A 27,704-nucleotide genomic window follows, 5' to 3' on the forward strand; every position below is an offset into this window, starting at 1 on the left:
ATGACTTTATGTGGACATGTGTAGTACAGTGTAAAAGTTTTAGGCACCAAAGGCTATTTATCGGCGCAGTAAGCATGTTTTTGCCCAAAACATTGCTGTTTCAATAAAAGCAAATAACATGAATACATATTGATTTTATGTATATTAGTATGTTAAGTAAACATGTTATAAAACGAAGAGTTATGGTCTTAAAATCTGATCTGTTTTGAAAAAAATACTCTATATATGCACATCTCCCATCTGACGAGTTTGCTGCTAGTATGAACCACTGTGTATATTGAGAGATGAATTCAGAACTGGTTTAGTTAAAACTGAGGGGCAGATAACTAATCTTCTTATCTAGAACAAGTCTGACCAGCTAAATAACAGCCTAAAATATTCTAACAGGCTAAACAGAATTAAAGTACTGACTACATGATTCACTGTAAACCTGCAGTATGAAATGAATATGTAAGAATGTGTCACTTTAATGTCTTAATGTGTTCAAATGTCTGTGTACGGTTGTCAGTCAGAGTGTCAGAGAGACGAGTTCCAGCTGAATATAAAACAGGAAATGTAGGTCTCTGAAATGTGACACCAGGGAGGAGAGCTGACATATTTCTCAGGTAAAGAAAAGCTCAGGTGAAGCTGAAAGTGTTTCTCCAGTGTTCAACACCACTTGGTGGTTTGAGAGGAACAATATTGTTTTTTGGAAGCCATGATGACGTTATAATATGAGATATAATACACACGAAAGGACGACACATTCAGTTAAAGAGCCTTTTTCTAGGATCTTGTTTGTGGAGGTAAGAGCTTTATATGAATATTTTAGTAACTTTTATAAAGAACAAGGAAAGAAATCAACAGCTAAATCAGCAGCTGCTGCAGTTCACATTAATCTGACTCTCATTAAAGTCACTTTCTTTCTTCTTCACCAGTAAAATTAAAAGTAATTGTTGACTCTGTGTATCTTGTGTCGTCTGCTGAGCTCCTGCCTCTGTGAATGTGTACACAGTAAATGAGTTTAGCTGCTTCTGTATTTTAATTTACTGCTAATTCATGATGTCCACATTTGTCTGTTTTTAATTACAGCTTTTACTGGCTGTTTTTCTGAGCTGTTTATTGTACAGAGTTGTTCTTCTTTGTAAGTTTGACAGGTTTTGTTAAACCAGAAAAACAGGATGAACCTCTCTGAGGAATGTGAGGAAGACAGTTCCACCCCCAACAAACACTCAGAGTGAGAGATTTTTATTTCTCTTTGTGTCATAATAGATCTTTGTAGTTGTTAATGCAATGAGATTGTTCAATATTTTAGCATTATATTTAATTTAATTGCATTTAATTTTATTCAGTGGGTCTCCATGTTTAACCCAGAGGTGAGGTCTGAAGTTATATTTGTTTAAAAAATATAGGTGAGCTACAATGGTTTAAAAATATATGTCCTCCCTGACCTGTAAGTGTGTTTCTGTAAGTGTCTTGTTATCTTAAATGTAACTGTAAAATATTACAGTTTATATTGTTATAATCATCAACTGTTCTCTATACTTCTTGTTTCTCTAAAGTATTTTGTGAAGACATTTTCTGAACTCTTTCCATGTTAAAGGTCTTGCTCAGCCATACACGCCAACAACGTAAACAGTGAGGGAAAACTAGTGGTCAGCAGATTACAAGTGACATTATTTTTTACTTATTGGTGGCAACTAGATTAATTAGCATTTTTACTTATTGGTGGCAACTAGATTAATTAGCATTTTTTACTGGGCTAGTCTATTAAAGAGATTTCAAACACTGTATGTAAATCTCAAGAAAAGTCTTTCATCATTTACAGTCTAATCCACATGAAGAGATCAGACTCTCCAGCACCCAGCTGTGTGTCCATGAAGAGTGATGAGTCTATGGATCATCCCCTAATGTTCAAAAATGGAGACCCCTCATCCCTCAGGTAATGGCTAGTCAGAGATAAGCTCTTGCTGAGAGAATGACTGTATTGTCCTGCAGCTTTTAGCAGCAGATTTTATTTTATTTGTATTTCTGTTTTTATTATATAAGTAGTTTGTTTCACACATTTTAAATGTAGATCAAATTGCTTGTAATTACAAGTGAAAAAATGGTGTGATTAACAAAATTCTGTATTAAATGAAATAAAATATTTAAGAGGAAATACAACTCCAGTTCCAGAAAAATTGGGGTGCTATGTAAAATGTAAATTAATGTAAATGAAACCAGAATGCAATAATTTGTAAATCTCATAGACCCATATTTTATTCACAATAGAACATGGAACACATATCAGATATTGAAAGTGAGACATTTTACCATTTCATGAAAACCATTAACTCATTTAGAACTTGACGGCAGCAACACATCTCAGAAAAGTTGTGACAGGGCAACAAAAATTATGAAACAATTTCAGAAAAATGTTCCTCAATGTAAAGTTGTGAAGACTTTGGAAATCCCACTATCTACAGTACATAATATCATCAAACCCTTGTACGCAAGGGACAAGGCCAGTGATCAGTATTGGATGCTCGTGATCATTGGCCCTCAGATGGCACTGCATTCAAAACAGGCATGATTCTGTAATAGAAATCACTGCATGGGCTCAGGAACACTTTCAGAAATCATTGTCTATAAACACAGTTCGCTGTGCAATCCACAAACGCAAGTTAAGGCTGTATCATGCAAAGAAGAAATCATGTATAAACAGTATTCAGAAAAGCTGCCAAATTCTCTGGGCACAAGCTCATTTAAAATGGACCGAGGCGAAGTGGAAAAGTGTCCTGTGGTCCAATTAATCAAAATTTGAAATTCTTTTTGGAAATCATGGACACTGCATCCTACACCCTAAAGACCTTCCAGCTGGTTATTAGCACACAGTTCAAAAGCCAGCACCCATGATGGTATGGGGGAGCATAAGTGCACATGGCATGGGTAACTTGCACATCTGTGAAGGCACCATTAATGCTGAACAAAATATATAACTTTTGGCAACATATGCTGCCATCCAGACGATGTCTTTTTCAAAGAAAGCCTTGCATATTTCAGCAAGACAATGCTAAACTACACTAGCATCCACCACAACAGCATGGCTTTGCAGAAGAAGAGTCCGGGTGCTGAACTGGCCTGCCTGCAGTCCAGACCTTTCACCAATGGGAAACATTTGGCGCGTCATGAAACAAAAAATCCAGCAAAGAAGACCCAGGACAATTGAGCTATAATGGGATAACATTCCTCTCCTAAAACTCTAGCAATTGGTCTCCTCACTTCCCAGATGTTTACAGGCTGTTGTTAAAAGAAGAGGGGATGCTACACAATGGTAGACCCTGTCCCAACTTTTTTGAGATGCGTTGCTGCCATCAAGTTCTAAATGAATGAATGTTTTTCATGAAGTGGTAAAATGTCTCACTTTCAATATCTGATGTGTGTTCTATGGTCTATTGTGAATAAAATATCTATGAGATGTCTATGTCTATGAGATTTGCAAATCATTGCACTCTGTTTTTATTTACTTTTAAATAATTAATTGGGTTTGTAAAAAACTAACCATAAAGTAAACCAAAAATAAGACAAATTTAAAACTAGTGATGTAATTAATATTAAAGTTATTACAAAATTGGGATGAGCTATTTTAACATGAAAGGTCTATAATGAAGACTATGTAAATAATTTCTTGTACAGTCTAATCCAGATAAAGAGATCAGACTCTCCAGTAACCAGCTGTGTGTTTATGAAGAGTGATGAATCTATGGGTCGTCCACCAGTGTTTGAAGATGAACACCCTTCATCTGGACACAGGTAACAGCTCCTCAACGTTGAGCCATTGTGGACAGAAAAGCTGATTCATCTATTCCAGTGGAAAATATTGACTGATTAGAATGAAAATCAAGTTTTAGACTGAAAATATAAACTGCTGTTTCCTCCACTGTATCAGTATCTATTCCAAAATATTCTAAAATGTGTGTCAAGTTCCAGTTATGAGTGTGATCTCTGATTTATTTTATACTCAAAAAGAAGATTTGATACTGAAGTTCAGATGCTTTAATGAAAATATGCAGCACATATTTGTGTGTCTACAGTTTCCTGCAGTTGGGAAGAGACATAACAGAAGAGGAGATCATCATAGATAAAGAGTAAGATCACAACCAACACACAGAGACATGCAGTATGTTATAAACACGTCAAGTTACCTCTTTATCAATTTTTACATTGATTAAGATTAGAGAGAACATATAAAGAGAATCTACAGAGAGCACACAATAGAGGACATTTGTGAATAAAGAAAATTTGGTTTGTGAATTTGCAGGAAATGAAAGTGGTTCTGAGCAGGCATCTTAGAAAGTTTATTTAAAATTGTACTGATAATTGGTCCTGTGTCTCACCACGTGTCTCACCATCTCACAGACATAACCATGCTTCTGATGCAGTGAAAGTCCAAGAAAACCTCAAGTTGAATCTCAAACAGAAGTTTGAGTGTTTGAATGAGGTGATAACAAACCAGGAAACCCCAACACTTCTCAGTGAGATCTACACAGAGCTCTACATCACAGAGGGAGACAGTGGAGATGTCAATAATGAACATGAGGTCAGACAGATTGAGGCAGCATCCAGGAGAACAGAAACAGAGGACACACCAATCAAGTGCAATGACATCTTTAAACCCTTATCAGAACAAGACAAACCCATCAGAACTGTGCTGACAAAGGGAGTCGCTGGCATTGGAAAAACAGTCTCTGTGCAGAAGTTCATTCTGGACTGGACTGAAGGGAGAGCAAATCAGGATGTCCACTTCATATTTCCACTTCCTTTCAGAGAACTGAATTTGATGAAGGACCAAAAACTCAGTTTGGTGGATCTTCTTCATATACGGTTTAAGGAGATTAAAGAAATGGAAATATCCAGATCTCACAAAGTTCTGTTCATATTTGATGGTTTGGATGAGTGTCGTTTAACTCTAGATTTTCAGAGCGCTGTGAGATTGGATGATGTCACTCAGTCATCCTCAGTGAAGGTGCTACTAACCAATCTGATCAAGGGGGATCTGCTTCCCTCTGCTCTTATCTGGATCACCTCCCGACCTGCAGCAGCTGATCAGATCCCCTCTGAGTGTGTGGATCGACTGACAGAAGTACGAGGGTTCAGTGACCCACAGAAGGAGGAGTACTTCAGGAAGAGAATCAGGGATCAGAGCCTGGCCGATAGAATCATCACACACCTGAGGACATCAAGAAGCCTCTACATCATGTGCCACATTCCTGTGTTCTGTTGGATTTCAGCCACTGTTCTAGAGAGAATGTTGGGTGAAGCAGAGAGTGGAGAGACCCCCAAAACTCTGACTCAAATGTACACACACTTCCTCATCATTCAGACACAAATCATAAGAGGAAAGTACACAAAGAACCAGAAGACAGATAAAGAAATACTTCTGAAACTGGGACGACTGTCTTTTCAGCAGCTGATGAAAGGAAACTTGATCTTCTATGAGGAAGATCTGAGAGAATGTGGCATCGATGTTAAAGAAGCATCAGTGTACTCAGGTGTGTGTACACAGATCTTCAGAGAGGAATCTGGGCTGCACCAGAGTAAAGTGTACTGCTTTGTTCATCTGAGCGTTCAGGAACATCTTGCAGCTCTATATGTGCACCTGACCTTCATGAATCAAAAAAGAAATGTGCTTAAACAAAATCAGTCCTCTAAACTGAGGATCCTCAGGAAAATCTCAGATGTACACAAGAGTGCTGTGGATCAGGCCTTACAGAGTAAGAATGGACATCTGGATTTTTTCCTTCGCTTTCTTCTGGGTCTCTCACTGGAATCCAATCAGACTCTCATACAAGAGTTAGTGACACAGACAGGAAGTAGGTCTCACAGCAAGAAGGAAACTGTTCAGTACATCAAGAAGAAGATCAGAGAGAATCCTTCTGCAGAGAAATTCATCAATCTGTTCCACTGTCTGAATGAACTAGATGACCGTTCTCTAGTTGAGGAAGTTCAGCAGTACCTGCAGTCTGACAATCTAAACCAAAGAACACTCTCTTCTTCACAATGGTCAGCTGTGGTCTTTGTACTGCTGACATCAGGAGAGAATCTGGATGAATTTCTCTTATGGAAATATAACAGATCAGATGATGTTCTTCTGAAGCTGCTGCCTGTAGTTGCAGAATCCAGAACAGCTGAGTAAGTATATACATGTATAGTTCGCATGTATATGCCTTTCAGCAGCATTAATTAGTGACATTAAGAGTGTTTATTTCCATCACATTAAAGCTTTGTATATTATTTTCTTTAGTCTTTCAAACTGTAGTCTGACAAAGAAAAGCTGTGCAGCTCTGGCCTTAGTGCTCAGCTCAGAATCCGCCAGCCTGAAAGAGCTGGATCTGACTGATAATAAACTAGGAGATTCAGGATTGAAGCTGCTTTCTGCTGGACTGGAGAATCCTCTCTGTAAACTGGAGACACTGTGGTAAGTTGAACGTGCTGCAAATGGATATGGTAGATTTTTTCATATTTTCATGCATGCAGTGCAGGTGCTAATCTGGCACAGAACAGCACAATTGTAAAATCATCAACAGTTTTTTTTTTTAGCTTGGGTTTACACTGAGGGAAATCCTTGTTTTCAATAAAGCTCAGTGTCACAGGGCGTAAAAGAAAAAAAAGCTGGTGACAGATAGACTTGTATGACAATAAAACCCAGTGATAAGCAACTAAGCAAAAAGATAATAAAATAAGGTGATAAACTGATAGGACCATAAAAAGTTGAGATGATACAACAGTAAAATAGGTCTTGAGATAAAGTCTAAATACAGATAATACAAGTAAAAAGTAATAATAATAAACACATTGACAACTAAACATTAATAAAACATTAGTTATTAGTTACACAGTTACAATCAGAACAAAAATAATTAGAAAATAAAAGTTTATAAGAACTATAAAGAAATGAGTGAATCAGGCTTTAGTGTGTCCTGTACTGTATTCCACCTCACTGCTGCACTGTAGGTAAAAACAGATTTACCAGCTCAGTAAAAGCTTAGAGGAACCTAAAGTGTAATAAAATTGTTTCAGTGAGTTTGGTAGAGTCTGTTGTTCACCGAGTGAATGGATATGATATGAAACATTTTTATACAGCACATCACTGTAATCACTGTAAACTTTTGTGCCAAAAGTTAATGTTGTGGCTGAACATTGTAGATTTTGCCAGCACAGCCAGCACATCACAGTGCATTTCTGAGAGAACTCACAGCCACTTGTGAATTCGGTGCTATGGAGGAAGAAATGATTTAAGACCAGCTTATAGAAAAGATGAACTCGATCCGCATTAGAGAGCGATTGCTCTTAGAAGTGCCACTTGACCTCAAGAAAGCCATGTCAATAGTGCTTATTTCATGCTACAGATGTGGTTTGAGACAGCATGCTGCTTACGCTGCGGGTTGCCCTGTGAGAGAAGCACTGTGCAGGTATTGCAGTTAGAAAGGACCATTTGTGTGTCGGGGAACCAAGATAGTTTGTGAGGTTACTGCTCCTGAAGTGATTGTCCTGAACAGAAACTTGAGCTAATGCTAGACGCAGGCTCTACTGTCTCCATTTTACCCATGTCAATGTTTGGAGGTACTGCCATACATGTCAATGCTTGTTTGAAAGCCAACGTAATGTTCGGTGACCGGTGTGCCACTGCAGGACTTTATATCATGCACCAGGGATCTGCAGTGCTTATTCTAAGCATTACAATTACAGATACTTAATGGCATTGTCAGTCAAGCTCCAGTCAACCATTCAGTCTCGACAGAGGCAACCACACAAGAAACTGCTCTTGTGGAAAGGGCTTCTCTCATAAGTGAAAATTGGGTCTGATGTCCAGCCCATGCCGCAGAAACTATGACACCTGCCTTTTTCAGTATGTAAAGCAGTTTCAGCAGAGTTAAAGATACTGGTTGAGCAACGATATGTAATTGAGCCAGCTGATGTATCTGAATAGATCTCTCCAATAATGGTCACCAGAAAGAAAGTGGGGGGGTCAGACTTTGTGCTGAACAAGGGAGAGGTACTAGACAGTTTTCCTTTACCACATGTGAAGAAAATGTTTGCAAAGTTGTGGAGCAACACTTACCATCAAGTCATGCTGCATAAGGACAGCCATATCACTGCTTTCCTTACACATGATGGTCTTTTTCGTTTTAAGCATGTTCCTTATGAATTTTGCTTTGGTACCTAGCTGTTTTCAACATATGATGCCCATCATTCTGAAAGGTCAGACAGGAGTCCAATGCTACCTGGATGATATAATCATCTCGGGGCAACAGTTGAGGAACATGACAAGAATCTGGAGTGTGCTGCATGAGGCAGGACTCAAGCTGAATCTTAACAGGTGCTATCAGGCAACCTGAACTGTCTTTCCTTGGGCATACTGTGTCAGCAAAAGGGTTGTAGCCTGATGCTTCACATGTGGCTGCAGTGTCACAAGCTCCACCACTTACAGATGTAGTCAGTCTTCTGTCATTTTTAAGGCTCACAACTTGGTATGCAAAATTCATAAGAATTATGCATCTGTCATGGAGCCATTACATGGCCTGCTATGTGGTTCTGCTTCATTTGTATGGACATAAGAGGCCCAACAAATTTTTGATAGGGTCAAGGAGCTCACACTTAGCAGCGCTGCACTTGCACTGTTTAACCCAGAGCTGCCCATCATAATCACCGCAGATGCATCAGACTATGGTATTGGGCCTGTGCTTACCCAGCAGCATTCAGACGGTACCGAAAAGTAGTGTTTGCATCACGCACACTCACCCAGACAGAGAGGAAATATTCTACCATAGAGAAAGAGGCACTAGCCTGTGTGTGGGCAACAGAGGGATGGAGAACTTATCGCTTTACTTTGCAAACAGACCACACTCCACTGACCACATTGTTGTCTTCAAAAGAACATGGAAGAACTGGCATGAGCATAGCTAGGTGGTCAGCCAGGCTATTCAGTACAAACCAGGATGGGATACCTGCACAGCTCACTATTTATCTCGCCTGCCACTGCATAGTGAAGAGCCCTGTCTGGAAAATGATGTTGAGGTGGTTGCACTTACATCCATAATTACTGCGATTACAAGCAATGAGTTCAAAACTACATGTGCCTCTTGTCCAGTACAAACAAAACTCTGCAAATTACTCACTTCCAGATGGCCTAAGTCTGCGAAATCCCTGGATCCAGCACTACAACCATACATTAGGCTGCAAAATGAACTTTTCCTCCAAGAGGACTGTGTGGTATGAGACACAAGCTGCCTTGTAGTACTAGAAAGCCTTCAGCCCAACCTTATTTCTCAGGCACACAATACACATCAAGGCATTTTCCAAACAAAAAAATTACTGGGAAGGTTGTACTTGTGGCTGGGGATGGATGCTCAAATGGAGGCATTCATCAAAACATGCATAACATGCCAGTTACATGACAAGTCTGCTGTCATGCATCCAAAACCATTGCAACCGGTGCCATAGCCTACCAGTGCTTTGGAAAAACTGGTAATTAACATCATGGGGCCATATGGCAATGCACCCCTAAATTGTCGCTTTGTGATCATGCCAATAGCTTATTTTAGTATAAGGCCAGGGATTGCTTTTACAGAACATGCTACAACACATGCCGTCATCCAGTTTCTGTCTTCGGTGTCCAGTAGAGAGGGCAACCTAAAGGAACTGATTCCTAATAATGGACCACAGTTCACCTCTCATGAGTTTGCATTATTTCAGGATTGAGGGATTTTGCACAGAACATCACCTGTATACTACCCGTGTGATTGCTTCAACCACAGCTTGAAGGACTGCTTGCAGACTGCTTCACTGAAGCACAAAGAGTGGAAGTTCACCAAAGATTTTTTGCAAGTGTACTGTGCAAACCCCATGCTACAACCCTGCTGAACTCTTACATGGAAGACCCATGTGTGCAAAGCTTTATGTTTTAGGTCTCAAGGTTCCAGTCTCCCACACTACATCACCATCACTGGAGGTTTCTGATAGGGTGGAAGCAGAATAAGCCAAATGCAAGCAAACACAGACAAAAGGCATGTGCAAGGAATGTTTCTTTTCGGTGTGGATTGTTAAGACCACATACACACTAGTGAAGGGGATACACACATACACACTTTCTTAAGGGGATATGAGAACCTATAGGTTCTAGCTATGTGAAAGAGAATAGAAAGATGCCATAGATTGATGCTGGATGAGCAAGAAAAAGGTAGCTGGTGACCACTTTGCCTTGAAAATATAAAAACATAAAAACATGTAACATCAATAATGTTTTTAACTGATATTTTTTTGAGCTGCTACATGTATGAAAGTGATAAATAAACTGGCTGCAATAATTGGGTAATAATATGGTAAGATTATGGTAACAAGTTTAACTAACCTAACCACTGCATGCTCATTTTTGTTTTTTTTTTAGTTTTTATTAAATAATAAGTTAGTTATTGAAGTGGTAAATACGATAGAATAAAATGGTAATAACAACTGGAAGTAAAATGAAAAAAAAAAATGCAATAAACTCTAAATACCTGTAAATATATAATTTTTTTATTTTCCAGTTGATATAAGATAATGTATTTAAAACTATCTATGAAACTAAACAACTAGTTATTGTAACCTGTCTTAAAAATGTTTTACAGTTAAAATTATATTATTCTATTCTATTACTCTATTCCGTAATCAAAAAAGCCATGTCAAATTTTTTGACAGTCTAATAGAGTTTATAGTAATAGGACTATTATGCTAAAAACAGTGAAAAGGTTTTGCTGATGTGGTTTTAGTGCTGTAAACTATGAATTCACTTGTTTCTACTTTATTTTTTATCTGTTATGTATGTAAAGGGTGAGGCGCAATATGGTGTACAGACATTGTTTCACACTGTAATTACAGTGAAACTATATGATATTGGAGCTGTAATATTAGTTCTTCAAAATAATGTGAGTAATTGCACTGAAATCATGACTACATTACTGCATAATCACCATGTTTTTTCTATTACTTTTACATGTAGCTCCACTTACAAATAGTATAAGGTAAATATACTGAGATTACACAGAGTCAGAGCTGATCACATGTTCCTTTTGTGTTACCTGTCAACAAAATACTGTTATTCTATTATAAAGCACATATCTGACAATGCTTAGAAATTAGCTCAAACCACACCATATTTGTCTTCATAAACATTTTTATCATTCTTTATCTTAACTTATTTATTAATAACTAGAAAATCATCATTTAATTTTTGAGTTTGTACATTTTACGATATTACCATTTTTACTGATCTGTAAAATAAATGAACCAATAAATCTTTATTTAACCCCCCAAAGTTTTATGACTGTAGACTCACCTTGTTGAAGTTCCTGCTGAACTGATTTGTGTGTTCTGAACTGAGAGAGTGAAGACCGTGTCATTGTTCTCTCTGCAGGTTGGGGGATTGTAATATCACAGATAAAGGCTGTGCTGCTCTGACTTCAGCTCTGAAATCAAACCCCTCACACCTGAGAGAGCTGAATCTGTCTTTGAATAATCTAGGAGATTCAGGAGTGAAACTGCTCTCTGCTGTACTGGAGAATCCTCTCTGTAAACTGGAGATTCTGTGGTAAGATCATCTCTCTGAGAGTCACACATGACCTGGTCCTCAGTAAGACATGTTCTCTAACTGTTAAACTGTCTGTAGGTTTAGAATCATTATCTTGAGTGTGTTTGTTTCATTTCTTCAGAGACCTTTCATTCTCTCATCATGCTGTTTGTTGTTTTCTCCACTCATATTTTAATTTCCTGATTTTTTCTTTGCCATATTGAAACTGTAACAGATTATTGAATCATTTCTTTATCAGTTTGAGTTCATATTTAACTTGTTTTTTTCTAAAGATTTTTTTATTCGTATATGTTGTTGGATAGTACAAGTTAAAATTTTGGACACACCTACTCATACAAAGATTTTACTGTATTTTTCTTCCACACTTTACAACAATACAAATCATCAAATCTATCTTATTAATGGTGTCACATGTTTCAAATGCAGTAACCCATTGATGACGAAGTTTCTGAAGTACTGATCTGTATATCCTGAACTAATAAAGTGAAGAGTGTGTCATTGTTCTCTCTCTCTGCAGGTTGTGGGGTTGTAATATCACAGATGAAGGCTGTGCTGCTCTGACTTCAGCTCTGAAATCAAACCCCTCACACCTGAGAGAGCTAATACTGTCTGGGAATAAACCAGGAGATTCAGGAGTGAAGCTGCTCTCTGCTGTACTGGGAAATCCTCTCTGTAAACTGGAGACACTGGGGTAAGATCATCTCTCTGAGAGTCACACATGATCCGGTTCTCAGTAACACATATTGTCCCAATAAGGCATTTTTGGTACCACCTTTACAGTAGGGTTTCTAAGTAATCTAGTAACTATGTACAAACTTATCATGAATTAATGTAGTAATTATCTGTAATGAATCATGCGTTATGCATTGTTACTAATCAACAAACATGATAAGGAATTAGTTGTTTTCACTGTTTACAACATCAGAGAAAGTACAACCCCTTTTCCAAAAAAGTTGTGTGCTGTGCAAAATGTAAATAAAAATAAAATTCAATGATGTGCAAATCATTTAAACCCTACATTTAATTGAAAATAACACAGACAACAGATTAAATGTTGAAACTGAGAATTTTTATTGTTTTTTGAAAAATATATGCCCATTTTGAATTTGATGGCAACAACACATTCCAAAAAAGTTGGGGTGGGACAACAAAAGGCTGGTAAAGTTGTGTAATGCTAAAACGGCTTGTGCTTGACAACAAGTCAGTAACATGACTGGGTACAAAAAAGCATCCCAGAGAGACTGAGTCTTTCAGAAGTAAAGAAGGTGAGAACTTCACCACTGTGAAAGTTTGTGTACAAATAGTGCAACAATTCAAGAATAACATTTCTCAACATAAAATAGCAAAGAACTTGGGGGTTTTGTCATCTACGGTACATGATATCATTAAAAGATTCAGAGAATCTCTGTATGCAAGGGACGATTGGATGGCCATGAACTTCAGCTCTTCAGACAGCACTGCATTAAAAACACACAAGGTTCTGTAGTGGAAATTACTGCATGGGTTCAGGAGCACTTCTGAAAACATCATGGTCACTCCAGTGTCTTACACTCTGCTGCTGTTTATGTCAGAAGTAGGACAGTGCCCCTCAGTGGTCTGGGGAAAAATGGTGCTTCAAGAATCCTCCAGGCAACAGAGAGAAAGACAATGCCTGGTGAAAGACAGTGAAGATGGGAACAATGCTGAGAAAAAAGATGGCCTGGTGAGGCCAGCATGGTGAGACTGGAGGCCAGGGCCGGCACAAAGAGGCTTGATGGTGAGATTGATGCAGTGAGGCTGGAGGCCAGGTGCAGTGCAGGAAGGCCCAACAGTGAGGTCAAGTGCGGCATGGACGACAGACAGCTCATCAAGCTCGCCTTAATGAGCCCACTGGCATCTCTGCTGCAACCAGTGTGCTTGTGCACCAAGAGGGGTACATCACACAGCTGGAAAGGGGCTATCGTCATGCTCAGAACAGTCACTAGTGTATTTAGGCTCAGGAACACTTCTGAAAACCTGTAAACCCAGTTCATCGCTGCTTCCACAAATGCAAGTTAAATCTAATGTAAATCCATGTAAAGATGAAACCAAATATATATAAAGCAAAACCTGAATTTCTTTTTAAAAATCATTGATGCCACATTCCCTGGGCTTGTCATCAGCACACAGTTCAAAAGCATGCATCAGTGATGGTATGGGGAGGCAATAGTGCACATGGCCTGTATGAATTGCACATCTATGAAGGCATTATTAATGCTGCATGGTATATACAGATTTTAGAGCAACATTTGCATAGGCAATAATGTTTCTCAGTTTCAACATTTGATATGTTATCTTGTCATTGATATGTTGTCTATTCAATTAAATACAGGGTTTATTTATTTGCAGATCATTGTATTCTGTTATTTACATTTTGCTCAGTGTCTCAATGTTTTTGGAAACAAGGTTGTAAGTAAAGATCATCAAAATGCACAGAAGTCATGAAAAATCTAATTATTGTTTATTAATTCGATCTCAAAAATAAGTAACTGAAATGTAAGAGGTGCAGAGTGTGTGATGGACCTAATATCAGCTACTGCTCAGTAACTTAAATCTTCATCAACAGAAACATGGACTTTTAACTTTTTACAACGTTTACATCCACATCAGACTCAGACATTGTTCTCTCTGCAGGTTGTGGGGTTGTAATATCACAGACGAAGGCTGTGCTGCTCTGACTGCAGCTCTGAAATCAAACCCCTCACACCTGAGACTGCTGGATCTGTCTGAGAATGGCCTGATAAATACAGGACATGAGCAGCTGTTAGCTCTTCAGCATGATAAATATTACAGACTACAAGATTTAATGTGAGTAACAGTAACATGTTTTCCATCCACCATTTTTTTGCAAATTCTGAAAATGCATAAAAACATAGGATGAGGTGAAAAAGTTAGAACTTTGTGAAAGCCGAAAATATAAAAGTTCAAATAAACAATAATGTATTAAGCTGTAAGAGAAAAATAATTGGCCCTACAGATGGTCCAATCATGGCTCATAGCTTTTTGAAGGTTGTTTTCGATATTCTGAAATGCCTAATTCAACATTTGTTTGAAAAATGGCTCTGCATAATGACCTGGCAGAATTGTTAAAGTTACTTTGCATAACTGTAGTGGATGGAAACATGACCTAATTTGCATTTTATTCTGCTGAAATTTTGTAAATGCACACAACAGTTGCGGAATGTTTAAATGGAAACCCGGCTAATGATTTTACATGAATCTGCACACACACACAAGCCCACAAACACTGCCAATAGTGATTCACAGTTTAAAATCTCTATGATTAAGCTGCATGTAGGAAACTGGTTCTAAATCCTTTAAATGAGTAACTTGGTTATTATACTGACTAGTTTTGTATTGAAAATAGTGTTATTATTTTTTGTATTAAAAGTTTTTTTTTTGGTTCTTTCTGCTTTTCAGTATTTGATGTTGATGATGTGTATTACTGATCACCAAAGAGACGACATCATGAAGAGATGAAGTGATTTCTGAATGTGTGTGAGGAGCTCCAGCAGCAGAGGGAGACACAGTGTGTGTAAATACAGTATGAGTGTGTGGACTAGATGGACGTGTGTGTTTGTGTACAGAAAACTTCATGAGAAATAAAATACTAAAAAATGAATGTCTGATATTCAGAGAGGAAGAATCTTCTACTCTGTCACACTCAGGTAACAGATGGACCATGTGATACTTTGTCCAGTGAAGAAAACAGACTGTAAACTAGTCACAGGTCATGATGTTTTGTATGTAGAAACCGGAAAAAATGTTTTTGTTAATCTGTCTTTGTACCAGTTGAGCTCAAGGCTTCCTTTATTTATGGTTTTGTTTATCTTCTGTTTCCATGTGAGCACATGTTTTATGAAGTGAAGCTAAATTTAAATCAGAAGCAGTGACCGCACTGCATGCAGTGTAGCTCCTGTGTTAATCAGTGTGACCCTTTAAACTGGTCATCTGAGTCTATTTTGGCTGTTTGTCACTATAAGTGTGCACAAAATACGCTCCCACCACATTTAACTCATGAGCAAGTGTTGATTCTTGCTGCTTGTTATTGTAGCAACCTGCTACTGGCTGGCGCTGAAAGACTCTAGCTATGCAGATGGCCACACGCCAGGGCTCATGGTATGTGCGTGTCCTTTGACAAAAGGACTTGTTGTTTATCGTTGTTATCTGTTAATTTATGGTTAGTTTAAGTTATGTGTAAGTGTTGTATGTGTGATATTCTTTGTTGGGAAGTGGGGTTATTTTGTGGGCATTCTGAGTAGGGGTGGTCATCGCGATCATGGTCACTCCTGTGTCTTACTCTCTGCTGATGCCACACTGATGTCAGAAATGGAAGAGTGCCCCTCAGCGGTCTGGGAAAGAACAACCCAGAAAGGCTAGGGTAAGGTAGGGCTTGACATAAAAGATGCAGTGAGGCTGGATGCCAGAAGCAGTGCAAGAAGGCCCGACATTGAGGTAGAGTGCGCATGATAGATGGCTCAATGCACTTGCCTTCACAAGCTTGCCGATATCTCTCCTGCAACCAGTCTACTGAGATGGGCACATCATACAGCTGGAAAGTAGCCATCGTCCAGGACAATCACCAGTGGCAGATGCAGAGCTCCAGCATAAATGGCATTCAGGACAGCATTGTTGGTGTGGTGGGCACTGGTGAGACTGGAAGCACCAGATCAAGTGCTGCTGTTGCTGCCATCACCCCCAGCTGCAAGGGAAATGATGCATTGTTCTGTGGGGAGCTATTCTATATGAGAGAAACCGTGGCAGCAGGGGTGTGGACCTGGGGGAGGAATAGGAGCTTAAATTGTTGAAGAGCAAGTGCCCTGTGGTGTCTGTGCTGGCCAGGACTCTTGATGGATGCTCAAGAGCTTGGCTCGAGCTGGTAGGTCACTGGGGACCAGATGAGACATACATGCTAGGGGACATATGTGATATTCTGTGTCGGAAAGTGGGGTTATTGTGTGGTTGTTTTGTGCAGGGACACCGTCAGGTAGAAGTTTATAAATAGAAGTGACCTCCACTGTGAGTTCAGTGACAGTAAGTTTTCCAACAGATCATGGTCACTCCTATGTTCAGTGATAAACATACAATAAGTTCCCAAAAAATGATTTTTACTATCAGCATTTTAAAAAGACAAAGATGTTTTAAATATGGGTGTCCTAACCGCATGCACACTCCACAGTACTTCACTCTCAGTACACACATCTGTTGTTTAGAGGTGGCAGAGTAGAAAATTCTATTTCACAGGGTTTTTTTTTTCATTCAGCTTTATGATCAGTACATGATGTGTACAAGCACAATGCACTGTGTCACTAATGTCACTGTTTGCGCTGAAAATTGCACTGAAAATGGAAAAACCTAAATTTTTTCTGCGATTTATTGTGTTAAGGTTCTGTAGCTTTTATTGGAACAATTTAGGATGAGATTTTCAGATTTGCATTTCTTAATCTTCCGTTTCTGATGGAATGTGTGCAGAACTGGAGACGTACTGACTGTTATCTGTTCTGAGCTCATACAGGGAGAACATGAGTATCAGTGTGTCTTGTACTGTGAAGATCTCTGCTGTTCCTCTCTGAGCTCTAATAAAGCTCATCTGATTATTAGTCTATCACTGCTGCTGAGTCTCTCCATCGCACACAAACACCTCTCTCTGATTTAGATTGGGAAAAGAGGAAACAGACTGTTTGTGTGTGAGTGTTTATGTTTAAAAAATAATAATAATTTCGCAGAATGTCACATTTTTGCACTTTACCCTAATCTTTTCTGTAATTATATCCCCAAAACTTCTCTCATCCTGTTCAAACTACATCCAAGTCGTCATTAAGGTAGTGCAGACTTGCTGATGTGGTTTAGACGACCAGCAGGTGTTGTGCTGAATTCTGACTCAACCTGAAGAATCTGACTCCATTTTGTGAGCATGTATGTCTCTCATGTGTCATATGGATGCTAGATTACAATCATGATTTCTGTTGGTTTTTATATAAATATCAGTGTAAAACTGTTAATTCGAAATATTAACAGTTATTTATAAAAAGAAGCAGCAGAAATAATCATAATCTGTAATATGTGTGAGAGCTTTAGTTCATTTTTATAGTTCAGTAAGTCACACTCTCAAACTCTGATTCATAGAAAGACAATGAAAAAGTGTCTCACTATCAGTTTTCATGTCCTTCATTACAGTTCATTCCACTGTAAAATAACAATGGAGGCTTTAATATTTGGACAAGCAGCTCTCTAAAGCTCACAGATCTCTAAAACAGAGAGCAGCACAGACTCAACGTCAGTCTTTCACAGAGTTTCTTGGAGTTTTTCAGCTACGAATAAGAACTCAAATCCCAGAGTTCCCTGTTTTCACATCACACACACAAAGCTGAACTACACTCCTAAAAAAGATGGTTCTTCAAGGGTTTATTAGGAAAGACAGTGGTTCTATATAGAACCATGGACACTCAAAGAACCATTTGCAAGATTAAGTGGTTCTTGTATGATTAAATCGGTCTTCAGATTGATGTTTTATATGGTTCTAAATGGAACATTTTTGGAAAAGGTTCTAGATAGCACCAAAATGGTTTCTTCTATTGTTACAGGCTTGATAAAGTAGAAATAGAAGAACCCTTTATGGTACTATATAGAACATTTTTCAGAAATGTTTTATATAGAACCATGTACAGCAAAGTCTCCATCAATCTGAAGAACAATTTATCAATGCAAAGAACCATTTAAGCATGCAAATGGTTCTTTGAGTGTTCATCTTTCTATATAGAACTATTTTCTTTACTAAAGCCCCCTTGAAAGTGTAGAACAAAAAAGTGTAGAACAAAAAAGAGTTCTATTGCTATTGTGCTTTTGTGGGTTACTATTATTACAATGTCAAACTTGGAACAATAGCAGAACCTTTTTGGTGCTATGAAGAACCATGTTCAAAAAAGTTCTCTATGAAAACACATACAACACATTCTTTATCAATCTGACGAGCGATTTCACCATGCAAAGAAAAATTTAAGCATGCAAATGGTTCTTTGAGTGTTCATGGTTCTATATAGAACCATTTTTTTTCTGACGACCATCATTTTTGAGAGTGTAGAACAAAAAAAGGGTTTGCTTTTGTGGGTTATTATCATCATAATGTCAAAATTGGAACAATCACAGAACCTTTTCTGGTGCTAATCGGTGGTATAAAGAACCATTTTCAAGTAGGTTATACATAGAACCATATACAACGCATTCTGTGTTCTCCATCTGAAGAACCATTTCACCATGAAAAGAACCATTTAAGTATGCAAATCCTTCTTTGAGTGTTCATGTTTCTATATAGAACCACCCTCTTTCCTAAAGAACCCTCAGAGAACCGTCTTTTTCAGAGTGTGGATCAGACCTGTTTGTGCTCTTATGTGCAGTGAAACTCAAACTGAGGGTGAAAGTGTGTTGGAGAACGCAGAGATCACCATGAGAACCGGAGAACATTTCACTACAAACTGGCAGCTGATCTGAAACTGTGAAGAGAGTGAATCAACATCTGAATCCAGACATTATAGACATGATAAAGACTCTTATTGGCTGTGTTTTACTAGCAGCTCCTCTGTCTCCTCAGTTGGCTGCAGACGCAGCGTTTATACGCGTCTCTTCACCTTTTTCTCTCTTCTGGCTTCTCACTGGCTGCTGTCTGAGTCACTCGCTCAGCTCCATCACTGACCATCTCACACTGCAGGACTCGAGAACGTTCTGAGTCCTAAAAATCAGACATGTTTGAAAATATCGGAGATACTCTGATCACTCCGGAGTTGGATCAGGAAAATAAAGAGTGACTCGTTTCTCCTCTCACTCCACCAGATCATCTGCACCGTCAGTCACTTCTGATCCAGATCCCGACCTGGAAAATCACTTCAGAGTGAAAATGTGCTGAAAGGGGCAGATATGGGTAAAAACAGGCTAAAAACCGTGTTGTGTAGGTCCAGATTAAAAGCTCTCTGTAGCTCTGATGCGTTAGACATTTAACATGCTAATTATTCTAATCATGATGGAGCTTTGAGTCTCTGTTTATGTCAGTTTCTTAATAAGTTACTGAACTAGCAGCTCTGAGTGTTTCACTCTCAAAACTCCCACATCTGAACTTGTGATCATCACAGCTTCATTAACAAGCAGAGTCATTTTAGCAGAATGTGAAACAGTGAAGAAATGAACTGTTACGACAATCAATAAAACACACAAAATTTCATAAGTGAGGAAAATGTTTATATAGTCAGCACTATAAACTTAATCAGATCTGATCAGGTACATAGTAGAGATGTTAAAAGCTCAAGTGATCACAGAACTATAGTCTGAGACGACTTAAGCTTCGTCTTTTAAACTTAAAAGCTGCAGGTTTTTTAGAAAGTAATGAATCACAAACAGGTGAAAGACAGATTCAGAACTGAGTCTGAGGTTTGAGTGTCAGAGTTGAGCTTATCAGGGTTTACAGCACTGACTCTTCAGTTTCTGTTTCAGTGCATGTTTGTTGTGGGATTTGAATTTTTCTCCTATTTATTTCCTTTTAATTATGATAGATTCTGTTTACATAAAGCTACTGTTAATGTTGCTGCTCAGCTTAGTATAAAACCCACTATTATATATTTTCACAACACAGGACCAGGACTACATATTTACTCAGTAACACTTTACAGTAAGGGTCAAAAATTAAACATTAATTATGTCTTTAATAAGTTATTAACTGCTTATTTTTTATATATTAATTAAGTATTGAATAAGCATTAGTTATTTCTCAGGAACTGATTATGTACCTAGTAATTAGTAACTGAGTTGACTGTTAACTGATTAGTTCAGAGCTTATTTACTCATTAATTGTGTAATAACTGCTGATTTTTCACTGTTAATAAGCTGATTAGTGTGTTTACTCATATAAAGAATCACATAAGAACTAACTAGTACTTTTGAATTAGTCTCATTAATGATCTGTTAATTAATCTACTTTCTGCTTATTTGCTATGATTTTATCTCACGATCTTCAAGATGTCTCAAATATGTCTTACAGTCACATCTGAAGGACAATATCACAGAATATCAAAATCCTACAGTATGTTTTTCTCTGTTACGCTGTGTTCGATGTGAGTGTGAGTTGTGAGAGACTTTCTGACAATCTGAAAATAATGTCATAGTAAAGAAGCAAAAATACAGTTTACATACCTTACAGTCTCAAATCGTTCTGTTCACAAAGTCACAACTGAATAATCCTTCAGTAAAATTTCTTCCTCTTCAGGAGTTTGATAATCTGATATTTTGTGCTTCAAATATGCCGACAGATTTTGAGACACTGTGAAAATTCAGGAGATAAAGTCACAGCACATAAGCAGAAAACCCAACACCTCACATTCTGTGGTCTCTGTAAAATGTATAATTCAGATTGTGTGATAATCTGTTATTATAAGTATCATTTCTTTAGATGTTTCTGAAGCAGCATTAGTGAATAAGAAGGTGATTCAGTGCTGTCACAGCCGCTGTCTCAAGCAGATAATGCAGTCTGACTGTGTGTCTGTTACGCTGTGTTTTAAAGATAATCATTTAAAAAAAAAAAAGTTATTTGGTAAAAATTTCTCACAGTTCAGCATTTTGAGATGTTTAATGATTTGAAGGTAAGACGGTAGCAGAAAAGCACAAATTCACCCTTTACCTTTCTCTTATTTATGCATTTCTTTTACACAATGTTAAGTTCTAAAATGGTTCAGACTTTCTGAAATAGATTCCCTAAAAACACAACTCAGACAGTCTCTGTGTTTCTGTTTAATCACTTTATTCAGCATTTATACACATACAGATTCTATACAGGGTGATTCTCAGCGTTATATCGCCATCTACAGGTACCAGAATGTAACTGCAGCACCGTTTAAGGTGGAACGGGAAATTGAAGTAAGAACTTGGAATAAGAAGCTACTTCAGCCTCGTAGCTGCACAAGATGTCTCAGTATGAACTGGTAACTATATGAGGTTTGTAGTTTATCTGCCGCTCTAAGCAGATTCACTGCATGAATGAATTAAATAGGAGCTACACAGAGACTCTCCTCCTCCACTGCAAGTGTGTCTTCCTGCAGGCTGGACTCCAAACAGGAGGGACTCAACTCCAAACAGGTTGGTCTGAGCTCTAAATGGGTTTGTGTTCTGTTAAATGCTGTTATTGGTCTAATATAAATGTATTCAAGCAGGTTTAATGTGAACTCCAGCAGGTCCAGTACGCTTGTTCACGCTTTGTGTTTGACTTGTTAAAAACTCAGTGCTCAATGCAGTGACATGTTGGCCTTTAATATCAATAGTTTTATATACAGCAAATATAAAACATCATGCTTGAAATTGCAGTATTTTCTTTTCCGATGTAAAAATGATTTATGTTAAATCTTTTCCATCTTTATTGTGACTTTAATGCAACTGAATTACTGAACAATTAAAACACATCTCAGTAAGAGGCAGTGAGACAAGATGAAGCCAAACATGTTCTGATCTGATAAATAATATAAAATGGTTGTTTGTTTCTGATGAATATATGAGAATAGAGGCAAATACCGGAATCACTGACATTCATCGACCTTAAAGTCACAGAGCTCAGACCCCGACCTGTGAATAATTAATTTATTGTACTTCATATTTATCTGAAAAAGTGAATATGCGCAGAACACCTAAAAGTGCTGGTAGAATAAGAGTTCATTTCGATATTCCCACAAATGTTACTCACAGTTAACATGAAAGCAGAAGGAATTTTGTGAAGACTACACTGTGGATCAAACCCGGATCTGACCTATTTAACTAATTTATATTTTAGATTATTTAAATAATCATATGGACGTTGTCATCGGTCTGTATTCAAAACCATGTAGACTAGAATGACCTGAATTGTCTAATATTTCAATTACCAGCTAGTATGAAAGGTTTACTTTTTCTTTCCCAGATTTTTCTGTGCTTTGTTTCAGGAATGACAGGAAAGTTTCTATAAACAGGGAAATATTTTGCGAGTGCATCACAATCTAAATAGAGAAGTTACGGTAGAACTCTCTCTCTCCTCCATCCTGAGCTAACATTTAGCTCCCATATAAAGTCTAAGCACAGATAATAAGTTTAATGTTATTTTCTAAATCAGGAATAAAATCCCCTTTACTTCACACATTAACGCTGCATCAGATTTTCTCCCTTCAGGTTCACTTTCAGTTATTATATTTGTCCCTTGGAGCCGCTTCAGTGAGTAAAATATGAAGACACATCAGGATTATTATAATTCTTATTAAGTTAAACAAAAATCTTTCGTAAGGTTCACTGTAACATGATTGACACTTGGTAGCAGCGATAAAATATAGAGTAGTAAAAATATAATGAAAAATACAAACATTATTCGTACATAAAACTGGACTATATATAATGAAAAGCCAGTGACGTCCGCAAAAACACCGAAGAGAAAATACAATTGCGAAAGTGAAAGTGATTGGTTGAAACCATTCGCACTGCATTGTGGGATATGTAGTTCATTCCAACATTAAACATGTTAAGTACACCATCTTGTTCTTTAACCTTTTCCGCTTTTCAAAACTTTTTTTTTTTTTTGCTCCGATTCGCTTCTATAATGTCATGATTGATCTCGTAGCTGGTTGGTTTGGCTGAGCGCTTAAAACTCTTTATTTAAGGATGTTTCGAAATTAAATTTTTTTGCCTATACTAGGACATCAGCACATACTGAGACATACTGGACATAAAATATTGTGGCTCCCAAGGTGGTTTGATTTTTGTTGAAAGGACAAAATGGCTCTTCATAACATTTGGTTTGTCGTCTCCTGACCTAACCTAACTTTTAATGCAGAGAGTGGCGGTCGGATTTCTCGCTCATCCAGTTGTGTTTTTGTTATGTGCACGTCAGAGTGTCTGGGCGCTGCACTTCTGCATTTCTAAGTTCCACCTTTTGCGTCAACATTGTTATAAATTAAAATTTAGAAAATAATTCACATTTGTGAATTGATTCAGGATTGTTCATGTCCGCATCATGATGCATCTAAGAATCGATTTTTCCCCCCTGCCCTACGCTAGTAGTGCTTCAGCAAGCAAACACACAGAATTTACTTTGTCTAGCAGCTGTTTTGGACTTTACAGTCATACATGTGTGAGTCATCAGAGCCAGAATCCAATTTGGAGCCAAAGGACGCTGGCCTACCCGAGAATCAACCTCGTTCCTCTCAGTCTGCAGCAGATTGGCAATTTTTTTCTCCCATTTATGCAAGTTAGCAAAGGTATTACTGACTAGCATAACCTAGACAACTAAAGAGAAGCACTGCTGTTAGTGCACTGTAGTTTTCATACCCTTATAGTGTTATAGGGGAGTGGTTACAGTGTTCGGGGGCATGCTGAGTGTGACTCTAGTTTTTATAGCGTTAGGGGAGGGGTCATGCTGAGTGTGGCTCTAATTTTTATAGCGTTATAGTGTTAGAGGTGGGCTCATTCAAAGTGTGGCTCCAGTGCATCATCGAGCCATGATTTAAGGCCCACCCAAAAATAATGAAAAGCATTTTAACAATCTAGCTCCACAATTCAGTACTACAGAGTTCAGTCTTTTTTTTTTTTTTACATGTTTTCAGCAATTATCTTCTGACATGTACTTAAATTTACCTAATTTGCTTTATACAAACTTTAATATCTAAACAAAATCATTCAGAGTGGTTTCACTTGCAATGCAATGAGACAGAATTGATAGGAACCAGAAATCTAAAGAGTTTAATGTCCATTCATGGCAGACAGATACATGCAGCGCGTTATAAGGAAACATAGTCCCCAAAAAATGTTTTCACCATTTGACCATTGTCAACATTTAAGAATAAAAACATTTGTTGGTTCACTTCGTAGTTATGCTGACCCCTGGCCCTCACCACCACAGTAAAGAAAATCTGAGTCTCTACAATCAGCCATTTCACACTAAACCACTCTGAATTACTCTGTTTACATCTCAAACACACAATTATGCAGACATTTTGAAAAACTGGTGGCATTCTCCTTTAATACAACTGTATCCTTATAATCATGTGTGTTAATGTCTGGAAAATTAAGTATGTCTGTAGTGAGTCAGCAGGTGTCCATCAGTAAGAAACCAGCAAGAGATATTTTCACGCTGGTATAAAAACTGAGTGTTTACACTGTTAACCGTCTCTTAACGTCACTGAAGTGTGTAAAAACAACATTTTATATTTACCTAAGGAGTTACATTTTTCCTGGCATGTATCCTAAGAGAAAGAACTGAAAATCAGTCTGCAGGATTTGGTGACAGTGTTTTGTGCTTTGTTTTAGGAGTTTAGTCCATTTAGCAGAAGAGACTGTCTAGTATCCAGCTGTGTGTCCATGAACAGTGATCTTTATGTGGATACTCCACTAATATTCAGAGATGGAGACCCCTCATCAGGACACTAATGATGGATCTACATGTTTAAGTGAGAGGTGAGCTACGATCTTAGACTGGTTTAAATATATATCTTCCCTGACAGGAAAGTGGTTAAGTTTAAAAATGTCTCATTAATTAATATAAAATGTTTATATTATTATAGTCATCAGCTGTTTGCTAAACTTTTTGTTCCTCTGAAGTATTTTGTGAAGACATTTTCTGAACTCTTTCCATGTTAAATGTCTTGCTCAACCATACATGCTAACCCTGTAAACAATGAGTGGAACCTACTGGTCAGCAGATTACAAGTGACATCATGATTATTACTTATTGGTGGAAACTAGATTAATTAGCATTTTTTACTAGGCTGGTCCTTTAAAGAGAATTAAAAACTGTATGTAAATCTCTGAAGAAATGGCTTTTATCATTTACAGTCTAATCCACATGAAGAGATCAGACTCTCCAGCGTCCAGCTGTGTGTCCATGAAGAGTGACTGGTCTATGGGTCAGCCCCCAGTGTTCAAAGGTGGAGACCCCTCATCTGAACACAGGTAATGGCTAGTAGAGTTGAGCTGTTGCTGAGAGAAAGACTGAGTTATGTTGCAATTCTTAACAGCAGAGAGATTTTATTTTATTTGTATTTCTGTTTTGATTATGTAAGTAGTTCGTTTCATACATTTAAAATGTAGATAAGAGCGCTTTCAATTAAAATGCTGTGATTAACAAGAACCTTTAAGAAACATGAAAAGAAAAGAAATATTTAATCAGAGATAAAAACTGATCATCAAGTAGGAGTGGCCAATACAAACTCAAATTTGTATCATTATATTTTGTACCATTACTATTATTACTGTTACTATTTTTGTATGGATGATAATGGTATGATATCAAAATGGTATGATATCATAAATCAATTTATAATAGTAACAATAATCATCACAATAACAAAACACTGCAATAGTAATTATTATTTTTTTACTAGTAGTATTGTTATTGCTACTGTTATCATTATTATTATTATTAGTAGTAGTATGGGTATGTATCATGGTAAAGTATATTTATGTATGTCAGGGGTGTCAAGTCTTACCCGCAAAGGGCCGGTGTGGCTGCAGGTCTTCAGTCCAACCAAGCAGGAGCACCTGACTCCGCTTCTTTAATCAACATGTTTAACTCAAACGACTGATCATGTGATCTCTTGCTTTGCTGGAATGAAAACCGGCAGCCACACCAGCCCTTTGCAACTCAGACTGGACACCCCTGATGTATATTTTTTTCAAATAAAACCATTTTGGAAGCCAAAATAAACAATTTTTGGAGATTAACAAAGATGTTATTCTGGATATCGTTCTCATATATATAATCAAATCATAAATATCACAAACTCCAATTTGTAACTAAAGAAAGTAATATCAGTGATTTTATTGTTTTGAAGGTTTTAATAAATGTGGTTTCTTTTACAGAGATTTTGGCAGCAACAAGTATTTAAATGATATCAAGACAGACAACTTGGTGAAAATGAACTAAATATTTATTAACTCAGTCTACTCTGAGACACAAATAAAGAATCAACAATAGTAATGTGAGCTAGAGCAAAGACCGATAAACGTGTGTGGCGCACTGAGAATTAACTTAATAATAAAAGCTCATGGAGTAACTTTTATAATGCTGAGATATGATGATGGTATGTTAGTGAAAGGAGAGATTCACATGCAAAGATAAGGGATCTAATTTGCTGTGCACATAAATCTAGTTTAGATGATCTAAACGAAGCTGGTCAAAACCAAAAGCATAAATACATTCAAAATTGTGGAGGGAATTAGTCTTGCTTATTCCTCGACTAGTCATTTAAAGGGAAATTAAATACCTTATGTAAATCTCTGAAGAAATGTCTTTCATCATTTACAGTCTAATCCACATAAAGAGATCAGACTCTCCAGCACCCAGCTGTGTGTCCATGAAGAGTGACTGGTCTATGGGTAACCCCCCAAGTGTCAGAGATGGAGATTCCTCATCTGGACACAGGTAACCGCTAATCAGGGTTGGGATAGCTACTGAAAAATTTGTAGTTAGCTATTTTGTAGCTATATTCCCAAAATGTGTAGCCAGCTACAATTTAGCTACTTTTCCAGAAAAAAGTAATGCCTACTTTTTAGCTACTTTTGAAAAGTCAATACAGTTTTAACAACAAATGGTCTTAAACGCTGGAGTTAACATGTAACTGCTAACAGGTCCATGACTAAGATTAGAATTTTTGTGAGGTCCATTTTGCAGAAATGTTACTTACATCTGATTGTGATTAAAATAGCTACCAAATATGAGTATTACAGCAACAATAAGATTCTCCTTTTGTTTTTTACTCAATCACTGCTCCTTTTTTACTCATCTATAACTGTTATGCACCTTTTTCTTTCATTTGTTCCTTCTTCTTCCCTCTGTTCTTCCATAAACTGCTATTAATGTTCCATAAACTTATTTGACTTCAATTGCCTTGTTTAAGTTTAATTAATCATGTAACTATTTACTTATAGGTTTATTTTCAGCTAAAAAATACATTAAACCTACATTAAATCAGGCGATAGTTTCAATGTGATTTTGTTTCATTTACTTCCCTCTCTCTCTCTCTCTCTCTTTGCTTGTCTCTTTTGCATCTCTGTATTCACTGATTACTGTAAAAGCACACATTAAACATATTTTATAAAAAGGCTGTCT

At 37.5% G+C, this 27,704-nt stretch overlaps 1 protein-coding gene across 2 annotated transcripts in view; it reads left to right on the plus strand.

Annotated features, from left to right (window-relative positions):
- Positions 1-597: 597 nt before the first annotated feature.
- LOC118802096 (NACHT, LRR and PYD domains-containing protein 12-like) overlaps positions 598-27,704 on the plus strand; it is a 49,666-nt gene continuing 22,559 nt past the window's right edge. Inside the window, exons 1-11 of one of the 2 annotated variants that reach the window (XM_036562562.1) lie at positions 598-785; positions 1,129-1,216; positions 1,808-1,921; positions 3,658-3,774; positions 4,056-4,109; positions 4,381-6,153; positions 6,266-6,439; positions 11,414-11,587; positions 12,105-12,278; positions 14,240-14,329; positions 26,091-26,097. In XM_036562562.1, coding sequence (XP_036418455.1) covers positions 1,161-1,216; positions 1,808-1,921; positions 3,658-3,774; positions 4,056-4,109; positions 4,381-6,153; positions 6,266-6,439; positions 11,414-11,587; positions 12,105-12,278; positions 14,240-14,329; positions 26,091-26,097 — 2,733 coding nt within the window. In that variant the 5' untranslated portion in view covers positions 598-785; positions 1,129-1,160. Of the gene's footprint in view, positions 786-1,128; positions 1,217-1,807; positions 1,922-3,657; positions 3,775-4,055; positions 4,110-4,380; positions 6,154-6,265; positions 6,440-11,413; positions 11,588-12,104; positions 12,279-14,239; positions 14,414-15,025; positions 16,021-26,090; positions 26,098-27,704 lie in introns of those variants that run through there. The other variant, XM_036562561.1, reaches the window with a different exon arrangement.

The sequence above is a fragment of the Colossoma macropomum genome, unplaced genomic scaffold (genome assembly GCF_904425465.1).
Source record: "Colossoma macropomum unplaced genomic scaffold, Colossoma_macropomum, whole genome shotgun sequence".
Classification (NCBI taxonomy): Eukaryota; Metazoa; Chordata; class Actinopteri; order Characiformes; family Serrasalmidae; genus Colossoma; species Colossoma macropomum.